The 12,566-nt window shown below is 37.3% G+C and overlaps 4 protein-coding genes and 1 long non-coding RNA gene across 6 annotated transcripts; 2 read left to right on the top strand and 3 right to left on the bottom strand.

The window, feature by feature from the left end:
* Positions 1-1,961, top strand: LOC104798488 (plastid lipid-associated protein 3, chloroplastic-like). Its single transcript, XM_010520607.2, has 3 exons — positions 1-656; positions 1,053-1,248; positions 1,522-1,961. The coding sequence occupies exons 1-3, from the start codon at positions 49-51 to the stop codon at positions 1,831-1,833; spliced, it is 1,116 nt and encodes a 371-aa protein (XP_010518909.1). The 5' UTR covers positions 1-48; the 3' UTR covers positions 1,834-1,961.
* On the bottom strand, positions 1,904-3,285 carry LOC104798489. The gene is made up of 2 exons (XM_010520608.2): positions 2,858-3,285; positions 1,904-2,631 (listed from the first exon to the last, which is right to left on the bottom strand). Exons 1-2 carry the CDS (start codon positions 2,986-2,988, stop codon positions 2,175-2,177), a joined length of 588 nt encoding a protein of 195 aa, XP_010518910.1. The 5' UTR covers positions 2,989-3,285; the 3' UTR covers positions 1,904-2,174.
* Positions 3,286-3,513: 228 nt separating this feature from the next.
* On the top strand, positions 3,514-5,968 carry LOC104798487. 2 transcript variants are annotated; one of them, XM_010520604.1, is made up of 4 exons: positions 3,514-3,871; positions 3,964-3,999; positions 4,251-4,405; positions 5,774-5,968. In XM_010520604.1, exons 1-3 carry the CDS (start codon positions 3,568-3,570, stop codon positions 4,403-4,405), a joined length of 495 nt encoding a protein of 164 aa, XP_010518906.1. In that variant the 5' UTR covers positions 3,514-3,567; the 3' UTR covers positions 5,774-5,968. The 2 variants fall into 2 exon arrangements, with proteins under 2 accessions (XP_010518906.1, XP_010518908.1); XM_010520606.1 differs by lacking the exon at positions 5,774-5,968 and adding an exon at positions 4,974-5,767.
* Positions 5,969-6,969: 1,001 nt separating this feature from the next.
* On the bottom strand, positions 6,970-9,037 carry LOC104798611 (myb-related protein A-like). The gene is made up of 3 exons (XM_010520779.1): positions 8,679-9,037; positions 7,880-8,006; positions 6,970-7,770 (listed from the first exon to the last, which is right to left on the bottom strand). The coding sequence occupies exons 1-3, from the start codon at positions 9,035-9,037 to the stop codon at positions 6,970-6,972; spliced, it is 1,287 nt and encodes a 428-aa protein (XP_010519081.1).
* A 1,536-nt stretch (positions 9,038-10,573) lies between these two features.
* On the bottom strand, positions 10,574-11,737 carry LOC104798486. The gene is made up of 2 exons (XR_769450.1): positions 11,663-11,737; positions 10,574-10,894 (listed from the first exon to the last, which is right to left on the bottom strand). It is a non-coding gene; the product is annotated as an uncharacterized LOC104798486 (long non-coding RNA).
* Between the last annotated feature and the right edge of the window lie 829 nt (positions 11,738-12,566).

Here is a 12,566-nt window from a genome sequence, read left to right as displayed (position 1 = left end):
AGAGAAAGCAGAAACTGTTCTTGGAAGCTTGAACTCGGGCGATTGGCAATGGCTCTTCTCTTCTCCATCTCCTGTCCTTCCCCCTTCCTCGATCCCTCCATAAACCCTAACAAGCCCTTATACTCTTCTCTTTCTGTAAAACCTAATTCTCTCGGTTTCTCTCTTGTTCGCCATCAGAAGCCTGTTCGATTTTCTCGAGTTCGATCTTCCGAATCCGATTCCGAGCCAGAAAACGCATACGTGATTACGGACGAATGGGGCGAGAGGTCCGATCCCGAAACCGAATCTGATGCCGAGCCCGACGCGGGAAATATTCCTGAGTTTACGGACGAGTGGGGTGAGAGATCCGAACCCGACCCGGATGAGCCAGCGACCAGTTTAGCAGACTCGGATCCTCCGAGGTACGAGGACGAGTGGGAGGAAGAACGAGGTGGAGACGGCGAAGTGGGCAACGGGAACGGAAGCGCAGTGTACGATCGGGCTTGGGAGCTGAAGAGGATCCTGGCGGACACGGTGTACGGAACTGAATTAGGGTTCCGGGCCGAGTCGGAGGTTCGTGGGGAGGTGTTGGAGCTTCTGAATCAGTTGGAGGCTCTGAATCCGACGCCTACTCCGGTTGAGGCTTCGGATCTTCTCGACGGCAACTGGGTTTTGCTGTGAGTTTGCTTCTTCCTCCTCTCTGCCTTTCCATTTCACCCCCTTCTCCATACCTTATTCAGATCATTTGCTGTTCAGCGAACTTCCAAAAGAGTTTCTTATCAGTGTTACAGAGATGAAGTTTGAGTTTCCTATTCATCCATCGATAACGTTTCGATTTTGGCTGGTAATGTCTGCAGTGAGGATTTTGGTTGAACATGAGTTAGAGTTCGTTTTCATAGTTCTTCCATATACTGCTTTGCTTTGCATAGATTCAATGTACATTCTTATTGGAATGAAGCAGTGAATGGTTTCCATCCCCCCTGATTGCTGTTGGATCTTGGTAAAGCTATCTCTCGTTTTTGTTTGATTAGTGACGCTCATGGCTTATCTTTTCGCTTCTCGGGTTTGGTCAGATACACCGCATTTTCCGAGTTGTTGCCTCTTCTGGCTGCGGGGTCGACACCTTTCTTGAAAGTTAAAAGGATAACTCAGTCTATTGACACGAAGAACCTCTCCGTGGAAAACTCAATTACACTCTCCGGTCCCTTAGCAGACTTCTCGTTCAGCGCTTCTGCTACATTTGAAGTTCGAAGCCCTTCGAGAATTCAGGTCGAACCGAAAATACCCTTTTCCCGAGTTATTGCCTCTTCTGCTTTCTGCAATTCTTCCTTTGATGGGTATCTTTAAAGCATGAATCCTTTGCACTTGGGACGCTGTTCCTTTCATTCAAGTGATGAAAAATTTACAGACAAGAGCAAGTCATTGTAGAAGGAGAATAGAAGTCCGGCTGGCTTAGACCATAAAGAGCTGTCTCATTTGTAGAATCTGTGATGGGTATATCTAAAGCATGAATCTTTGTTTTACTGTTTATGAACTCTTCAGGTTTCATTCAAAGAAGGTACACTTCGACCTCCGGAGATAAAATCAAGCCTCGATCTCCCCGAGAATGTGGAATTGTTCGGGCAGCAGGTCAACTTATCATTACTGAAGCAATCTCTGAACCCTTTACAAGAAATAGCAGCGAACATTTCACGGGCAATATCCGGTCAGCAGCCTCTCAGTCTTCCGTTTCCAGGAAACCGGGGCAGCTCCTGGCTTCTGATCACTTACCTCGACAAAGATCTCAGGATTTCTAGAGGGGACGGTGGCATTTTCGTGCTTGCGAGAGAAGGAAGCTCTCTGCTCGAACTCTGAGGAGTTATATTATATATACAGGTTGTCCTTTTAATGCATAGATGAGTGTAAAGAAGACAGGGTATGGATGAGAGCAGAAAACTTGGAATGCTTCCATTGACAGTAACAGGACATCTATCTTCGATTTACATAGGATTTGTCCAAAATGTTGGTCTGATCCTTACTTGATTGTCCAAAACTATCTTTGATTTCCATTACAGGGTCTCAAAAGAACAAGCCAAGCATAGACCAGAAGAACAGTTTGGACAACTACTCGCTATTGTCGCTAGAACTGGAAGTGGCAAAAAGCATCAGAACAGTTCAAATAAGAAAAAGGTTGGAACTTTAGTGATTCTGAAGCTTCATTTCTGAATCATCCACTGCAGAATGTCCTTGCGGATGACGAAACTGCCAAACCCGCTTCTAGTATAGCCCGGTTTAATCGGATTATTACCTGGACTGATGCTGTAATGCTTGTACCGAATCATAGTTCCGGTGGGTCTTGGTGGCCGGATCATCATGGGGATGGTAGGGAATGATTTCGGCCAAAGATTCCTCGATGACATGAACATATGCCGAGCTGATTCACGGTTCTGCGGAGATTTGAGATGGAACAATTCTGATAGTTTCTTTGCCTTGTTCATGTTCGAGTTGGCATGGCGTGGTAGTTTTTCTGGTGGAGAGTGAATCTCAGCCTCTGGCTTCATCCGGTCAAGCCACCGGAAAATCCAGTTACCCATGTTCCGACCAACTTTTATGTCTCTGCGCTGGATGTTCTTGTGGACTTTGAGCGCCACATCGAAGACTTGTCGAGTTCTCCTGCCCAGACCCAAGAACAGAGAGAGAGAGAGAGAGAATCAATCAAACATCAAGAATCAACATTTTCATCCGCAGCAGGATTCCGATCCCAATTCGCCTGACCTCAAACAAGCTTCTTACCGCCAAATCACACAACCAAAACCGACAATCCCAACAAAGGACGACGGATTTTCTCCCAGAAACAAGACAATTCGAAACGAAATCGGCAGAAACAAAAAAACCTCACCGGTGCAGAAACTGTCGGATCCGAGGATGCTTGGATCCGACGATCCGACGTTGGATCTTCAACGCGAGCCTGTGAGTCCGCTTCAGTCCCAGGAAGTACGCTGTTCCCAACGTTAACTCCCACAACACCATTTTCTTCTGGAGCCTTCCTCTTCGTTCTTCGAAAACTACCAATTTCGAATATGATCCCAATCTATTCTCTTTTCCCTCCTTCAGATCTGCCAGAAATGTCGATCCCACTCTCGTCGCTGTTTGCCGCTCTGTTTTATACGGGCCGGTTTATCGGCGAAGCAATCCCGACCGTTGATCTTGCTTGATGCTCAAGACATTGTAGTAGCATGGGCCCTACGTGGGCCCATTTAGAGCCCAAATGGAGTTTATATGGGCCTTCTACTTTTTGATGGGCTGGATTTTAATTTTTGTATTGGGTAAAATCGTGGATTATTATTCCGTTTGGGCTCGACAAAATCTCAATTGGATGGGTTATGGTTGAGTAATTTACTCATTAATGATTATTTGATATATAATAAAATTTATAAATTTAGTCTTAATAACCATTTTTACATAAGCGTATTATATTTTGTCATCATTTACGTGTCATTAATTATTATATTTCTCACTCTAACCAATATTTATTTATTCGGTACAGTCATGAGATTCACAACCCTCTCTCTCTAGTTAGCACTCTCTCTCCCTCTCTCTCTGTCGGCGATGCAGAGGCTATCGCTAGACTCATCGGCTTCGAAGCTCCATGGCTATGGAGGACGAAAGGATGAAGTCTATAATGTCGATGACTTGAAGCGTAAGGAATCGTCTCCGTCTCCTTCTTCTTCGTCGTCCTCTGCCGGTTACGACGACCACGAGTTCAAGGACTCGAGGCCGCGGCGGTTATCGCTGCAGTCGTCGCTCTCGGCGTCGCACCACAAGCAGGAGAAGCTCGTCCACTTCATTCCCGTGCTCACTCTGATATGTTTCATCATTCTCTACCTCACTTCTCATACTCCATCACAATCAGGTTCGTACTCTGTTCTAAATCCGATAATTCGTTAACTTGGATCGTCTTCTGTTTTCTGCTTTTGATCGGTTATCGTTTTCTGATTTTCTCAGATTTGGCTCACTTTAACGGATTCAAGCCGCATTTAGGTACAATGCAGCTTCGTTTCAAGCTCTCTTACTTTATTCATCGATTTCATTTTTTAGCGATCTAATTCATGGATTCATTTTCCAGATTATCCATTTACTGTTTCCGATTTCGATTTTAATTTACGCATATTTATGCGTATTCAAATATTGGCGAACTCGGGTTTAGCGCATGGATTTGAATTTCGTTTTCGCGTAAGCTACTCCTTGGTGTCGGTCAATTGATTCTTCTTCACCATTTGTGAATCTACTAGAATCCGGCGAAAGCAGCGACATATCGGGATTCGTCAGGGCCGATGCTCTGTCCATCCGCAGTAGCATAAGGAACCTGCAAGAGACGGAAAAATATCCATCGAACTCACTCCCGGCGCGTCACCGTACCTCCCATCGGAAAACCGCTGACTTCTAGGTCTCTCTCTCACTCTTCGCACGTGTATATTCTCAACATGCATATCGATCTGTTTGTTTCCTCTGCAAATATCATTTTGTTTTAACTAACCAAATAAAAAAACAAAAAAATGGAGGAAAAAAATACATAACGGACTCTGATCTTACCGGTAAATCCGCCGGCGAGAGTGCGACAGCCCCAATTCGGTAACGTGAACCGGTCAGGTAGGCGTAGGATAGTGAAGAGAGCAGTGCAGTCTGTTAGAGTGCGCCTCTCTGTTGCGTGGATGCGATCCAGCTGGAATTTTGGACCGTTACTCCAGCTGGAAAAAAAAAACCGTTAGTTCCCCAATGGGAGCTTCACATACAATTGCATTTCATTTATATTTTATTAAATACCTATGACTAAGCTAAAACAATAACCCCTGAATTTTTAATTTTCAATTTCATTTATGTTTATTTTCTTTTGTCTTGAAATAATCGCCATCCCTTCTTTTCACCATATTCACTCCATTTGAAACCTGTTAATTTTCTCACATCGAACTATACAATATACGAACCGACATAATGTGTCGCTTTGCTCTGTATAGATGGAAGATTCTATGTAAATTAGACAACAAGCCACGCTGATGGTGATAGGTTTCGGGAACGTGTCAACGCTACTACAATACGCATATATATATATATATATGTGTATGTGTGTGTGTACTATATGTAGTGAGAAGATAGATGATGCCATGTGCTCTCGTAATTACGTCTGTCCACTTTAGTAGCCCCATCCCCACTTCCATCCATCAAGTAATCGCCATCCCTTCTTTAGGCTTACATGGCATATCCTCTTTGGTTATGTTTCATGATCCTCCTTTAGCTCTTTCTTCTTAAGATGCCTCTCTTTCTCACTCCAAACATATATCTCTCTCTCTGTACATTTTTTTTGGTAGTTGGGGTGTTATTAGAAACAATTCATGTTATTAGAATATACTTAGAATATACATTCTTTTCTTTAATTTTAATTTTAAATTTGAATTCAGAACAGAACAAACTTTCTTTAATTTGAAATTCGAATTCATAACAGGATAAACATTTCGAGTTTCTTTCTATGAGTTAAAATCTTCAAATTGAAATTTATATATATATATATATATATAAAGCTTTTGGTCGTGGGCCAAAGTGAACCATAGTGCTCTTCGGATTCGTTTTTTCTCTTCTTATCCATGGAACCCTTTTTAAAAAAAAGATTTGTAAACCCATAATTCGACACCTATACTTATCCGGAAAACGAAATCACTTACAATTACATAAAACAAATTGTTTTTCAATAAGGTTGATGTCAAAGCACAGTTAAACAAAAAAAAAATGGTTGATGTTTATTAGTAATAATCGGTGCCAGCTTCTTTATATCGGTGGCGTGTTCTCTCTGTTCACGGGGCGAGATCTTGGGACCTGGGCCGTCACGGGCCGAAGGAGATGAATGAGGCTTGCTCGTGGAAAAAAAAAAGAAAAACCTCTGGGTATTGTTAGATTCAGTTGATTACATTTATGTATAAAAATGTTTGCAAACTAAAAGTATATTTGTTTTTTTTTATTCACTTTTACAACACTTTGTGGTGGGTATAAATATATTACCCATTAATCTTAGCTTATCAAATATAGAACACATTTTATTTAAACAGCCGATTTTATTTTATTTTTAAGTTCTTCAATCCGACAACAATTCAATTACGAGGTAGTAAAAAAAATTGGGATAGAAACCATCCACGACAAAAAAAAAAAAAAAAAGAGAAAGGGAAACTATATAAAATGACGTAGGAAGGATGAGTGAGGAATTGAAATAGTATATATATTAATCACATGATTAGAATTGAAATATAGTATTGTAATCATCATTGAAGGATCTTTTAATTGGAAATAAAGTCAGCGTAATAATGTAGGGAGAATTTTTGTAACCGAAGGTTGGTGTTGGCAAACAAAACGTAAAAATGGTGAAATTATTTATGCAACAATAGAAAAGTTGACTATACTATAGTAATGACGGACGAAAATTCAGGAGAGCTTTAAAAAAACCCTTCAATGAAACTCAGTAATAATAGCCTCCCGTAATGAATCGAATTTTTTTTTTTATAATAATGATTTGAATTATTACATTCTTCCTGTGATTTTTTTGGGTTCAAAATTTTAGAAATTACCCACATTTTCATTCAACATTTAACCCCATACCAATAGTTGAAATTTGAATAATAATAACAATAACAATTTTAATTACATGAAATGTCCAAATATCTGTACAAATCTTTTGTTACGGTTTTGTTCTTTTTACATGTATATTCTTTCTGTCTAAAGCGATTCTTTTGTTGCGGATTTGTTTTTTTTTTTTTATAGGTATACGATTATTATTTGTCTTATAAGAAGTTGGAATCATTCAACAAATCACGAAACATATAATGAACCGAAAACCAGATTAAAAAAATTACATAAACCCATACATAGAATTCAAGAGTCAATGATCAGATGATCATTTGCTCTATGGATAGAGTTGATGATGATGATGATCATCATCATCATCATCATGACATGATCATTGCATATCTAAAACGAAGGGAAGTAGATGTTGCTGCTACTTTGACATGAGCCAGACAGCATCTCTATCAGATCCATCTCTCTCCTCTCACTCGTAGAGTTTTCTTGAGGCGCAAGAAACTTGTTGTAGCCAAAATCCTCGTTGGATGTGGACGATGACGAAGAACAGGAACCAGACGAGAACAACATTGTCCCGTTCAGTAGATTTGATAAGTAGAGATCAGAAGGGAGGTGGGTATTTGTCGGAGTGACCATCCCATGATGACTCGCCTGAGTTGCGAGCGAGTTAGGGTTAGGGTTCCTAGTCACAACCCCAGAAGAAGAAGAAGACAGATCCATCTCGACAGGCTCTTGATAATCTGTGAAACCGATATTCTCCAGAGAAATGGGTTGGTTGGCGAAGAAATTCTGAAGGAGAATGAGCTCTTCGTCGAAGGAATCGCTCACGAGCGATGAGGCAGATTCTCCGTCCGAGAAAATCTGGCATTTCCCCATTGACGACGGATTACTACAAGAATCAACGACGATGTTCTTGTTCTTGTTCTTGTCGTGGTTACTGTTATTGATGCTCTTGATGTAATCTTGAAGAACGCAAGGCCTTTTGGCGGTCGGCGACAGATCGCTGCTGTTGCTATTGTTGCGTTTGTGTTTGCGTTTTGAGTTTTGGCGTCGCTTGGTCGCGTTCCAGTGGTTCTTGATGGAGTTTTCCGTACGGCCTGGTATCAGCTTTGCGATTTCCGCCCACTTGTTTCCAATTCTTGAGTGAGCTTCCACTAGGATCTTCTCTTCTTCTTCCTCCCACCCATCTTTCTGCAAATAACACGATAGATAATGTGTGTATATATATATATATATATATGTATATGTATGTATGTATGTATGTATATAGTGTGTATGTATCTGTGTATGGAAATGATACCTTGATATCAGGACGCAAGTGATTATGCCATCTTTCACGACATTGTTTCCCGGCTCTTCCCTCGAGGTTCTCCGCCACTATCGCCCATTTCCTCTCTCCAAGTTGCTTCACCAACTTTATCAACTTCCTATACACACACACACACACACACACACACACACATATACATATATACACATACACGTGTTAATGTATAACATAACATATGCGTGTTCTTAGAAGATTATTGTGTGTGTATATATATATATATGTGTGTGTGTCTGTGTGTATGCGCATGTACTTGTTCTTGAGAAATTGATCTTGTTAAACGATTAAACAATTTATTTGAAAAGTTATCTACATATATATATACTCACATATACACAGGTTTCACCAACTTTATCAACTTCCCACACACACATATACACACACACACACAGGCTAATGTATAACAACAGAAATCTGTGTGTTCTTACAATATTAGTATATGTGCATGTACTCTTGAGAGATTGATCTTGTTAAACAATTAGGGTTTACTTGAAAATTATCTACAAATACACACATACACAGGTCTCACAAGATTTATCAACTTCCTACACACACACACACACACATATATATATATATATACACACACATATACAATTACAAAGGTTAATGTATAACAACATAAATGTGGGTTTTTTTACAAGATTAGTATATGTGCATATATGTGTTCTTGGGAGATTGATCTTGATAAACAATTAGGGTTTGCTTGAAAAAAATAATATCTACACACACACACACACACACACACATATATATATATATACGTATATACCTGTCTTCTTCAGCGGTCCATTGTCCTCTGATAAGATTCTTGCAAGCCTTTTTCTTGGTTCCCTTGAAAGTACCACCCTTCGCGGTTTTTGCCGCAGTCACTTCACTTCTGCCTCCGCCATTGATGGGCGCTGCGTGGTTTTTCTTCGTCATCTCCTCCTCCTTCGGACCAAACATCATCAAGTTCTCCTTGTTGTCTGTCATCGCCTTCATGATCTGTCCTTGACGATCTGTGGGATGTCGCTGTTTCTTGGAACGCAGGAAATCGTTCTTTTGACCGTACAAGAACCTCTCCACGGCCGTCAATGGAGGCGGAGCTCCGTACACGACGGTCTTCTCCTGTGTTTTTGGACCTTCCATGGAGAAAACAGATGTGTATATGGAGAGAGAGCCCAGAAGAGAGAAAGTTAAGCTGATAAATATTATAACGAATACGAGAATTTAATTAGTTGCTAAATAAATTCACACTAATTAGTCATTAATTAAATACCATAATGACGATAATTTTTCTTTTTAAATTCCTTACACGAAGCTCTTTTTTGTATTTTTTTTTGTTTCTCCATGCAGAAACAAATTTGCAAATGGATGGCAAACAAATAAAGTTAAGCTGATAAGTCTAAAGAATACGAAAATATAATATTTGACTTGCTAATTAAATTCGCACTAATTAGCCATTAAATAAATTCAATAATGACGATAATTTTTCTTTTAACACAACTCTTCTAATTATCCTAAATAAAAAAACACTATTTTCGTAGATCCCATAAAACAAAACAAAATTTAAACATAATATATATATATATATATATATATGTATGTATATAACAAAAAATTGACCTTATACCCAAAAAAATCTAAAGAGTTTGATTAGTTGCCGAAGAAATGCATACTAATTAATTGTTAAATCTTATAATTTTAAGAACTTTCTACATTTTTAATCTTCATATTTCCCCTTAAAATTTTCATATTTGAATTTTCTATGTTTTGAAATCTCTTTTAATGTGAGTAAAGAAAATTTAATGTACGATTCGTTTCTTGTTTCTTTCTTACTATGGAGTAATATCGTTTGATTTTCAAGTCGCATGTAATTAGTAAACATACTTAACCAACTCCAATTGTTATCATATATACAATTATATATATTTTTCAAACCAATAACAAATCAATTTCGAATTGAACCGTTATAATAACCGGTTATCAAATATCTTAGTGACCATTTTTTTTTTCGAAATCTACTTTTCAAGGGGAATATGTAGTGGAAATTATGGTTAGACAAATCGGTTCGGTTTTTAAGAAGTAAACCAAATCAAATACGGTTATATATTTCGGTTCGATTTGATTATTCCTATAATATCGACACGGTATGAAAATGGTAAAATAGTATATTTATGTTTTCATGTTGTGGATAAAACATTATAATCATGTTACTTTCATTAGTAGAATTATTTTTTCCTAAAATGTTTATATCAGAAAAAGAAGGCAATTAAAAAAACTTTAGATTATGTACCCAAATTGTATGCGCTGATATGATATTTCAAGAATAAGAATATTCATTAACAGGAAATAAAATATCAGATTAGGGTTAATAATTTTTTTTCCAATCCCGTCTAAATGTTTGTAGTATTAGGGATAAATATTTTGGATAGAATAATCAAAATCGAATCGAATAATATCAAAATATGTCCGACGATATTAAAAATCGGTTGGTTGTAATTTTTTAAAACTTATTAAGAAAAACCAAATTTAATATAAAAAATAAGTGAAAACAACTTTTTAAAATAAAATTTTTTACAATAAAAACCGAACCGAAACTCTAAAAAACCGAATGAATATATCTAATTAAAGATAAATCCGATATAGTTATAAAAAATATACAGATAAAACTATTTTTAAAAATAAAATAAATTCAGGATGCATTATAATAAACTTATTTAAACAAAATTCTCATACATCAATTGGCCTTGTGAGATTATATCATTTTTTATCATGTGACAAATATCCTCTCTATTCATGTCCCATACGGACCGCACTTGCATTCGCCATCGACGCAGCCCAACACACGCATCTTCTGCTCTATGCAAAAAGCCAAACAATCGAAACGGTTCTTGCAGTTATGGATCCACTCCGTTCTCTTGTCCGTTGCCTCTTCACAACTCCCTGTTTCCCCCTTTGATCCACACCCCATTGCTTCCACTTCTCTACCATTGCACAACATATCTGCATATACACACACATATATATGTACACACACATAAATATCTTCGTATTTTGGTCCGACCTACTTTGTTTTGGATAATCGAGTATTTTGGATTGAAGCTCAGACTAATCACGGGATCGAAAGCAAACCATGTGTTTTGGATTATACGTTTTCCTATCCAACTTGAGGCTCGAACTCGGGGCAGGACAGACGCTTTGCGTCCCCATTTCACCGGTTGAGCTACCCAAATTGTGTTTTGGTCCGACTCATTTATAATACATACTCTCTAATAAAAAAACGTCAAGATTTGCGGAATAAAACATTTTCTATATTATTCATTCAACCAAATAATATATTATTCATCAACCAAATATTGTATATATATATATAATAAATGGAAAACTATATACTAATCCTATTAAAACACAAACACTAATTTTATTATGAATATAATTCCCGCATTCACTTATATTGTACATGCGTGTATATATATACACACACAATGAATTTCGATTAAAATAGCTATAAACTATGTTTCCAACAGTTAAACAGCGGCTAATTGCAACAAAGTTCTGCCCGAAATTTATATAAATGATAGGGTAATTAAAATGCTAGGGAACACATATTAACATCTTGTAATTTCTTACTAGGAAATCATCTTATGGAACCGAAAACTCTCGTAATTGATCTAGAGACATAAAACAAGGTGATCGTATAATGTCGAATTTCAATATTTATAAATATTTGAAGGTATTAAGACAGATATAAACGAAAATATTAATACCGACATGAAGACAGGAGAAAGAGGAGAGCCACGAGAGCTGTCTTCGTAAACATCGCCATGCTTATTTCGCTAGTTGTTTCGCAACGGGCAAGTGATATATATATATATATATATATATATATATATATATATGTGTGTGTATATACATATATATGTATGTAATAATATAATAGTAATCCAAGATAGGATATATCATATATTTCGATATATTTCATGATTCAGATGAATTGGGCTCAATTACAGCAAACCCTTATCTGTTTTCCATTTGGGTCCGTCTACTTGTCATTTGAGATAATCTATATCCATTTCAAAAATAATTATCATGTTATATATAAATGGAAACCAAGAGATGAGATTTCTATTAATGTGTAGAAAAAAAGCCAATTTAGAAACAAAAAATGGAATTTGTATTTGATTTTCCTATTCCAAATAATAGAATATTCGTGGAATGGAATTTATTTCCATATTTGATTTTCCTTATAAAAACTCATTTTTCTTTATTCGGTAATATATCGGAAAATATACTATGAAAAATGAAAAATAGAGTTGGATTAATTATAATTATCATTATATATATATATTAATTTCCAAAATAATTATCATTTTATATGCATGAAACTAAGAATTAGATTTATATTCTGTGCGTTATTTCCTATTCCAAATATCAGAATTTCATGGATCGACTTACCCTCGTTTCAATAAAAATGTGTGACAAAGTTTGTAAATTAATATTCTGAAAATATTAACATGAAAGCCACGTCAGCAGTTCGGGGTCTTACTGCCTCAATGCCGCACGTGTCATGATGACGTGGATAAACTTAAAAACCAGACATTAATTTGTTTTTTTTTTCCCGGAAAAAAGTAAAAATCAGTTCTTTTCCCCCCTGCGTTGTCGCTCTCTCTTCCGA

Source organism: Tarenaya hassleriana, unplaced genomic scaffold, assembly GCF_000463585.1.
Source record: "Tarenaya hassleriana unplaced genomic scaffold, ASM46358v1 Cleome54, whole genome shotgun sequence".
In the NCBI taxonomy this organism is placed as follows: Eukaryota; Viridiplantae; Streptophyta; class Magnoliopsida; order Brassicales; family Cleomaceae; genus Tarenaya; species Tarenaya hassleriana.
Note: the sequence above shows the minus strand (reverse complement) of the source record. Positions and strands in the feature narration are given on the sequence as shown.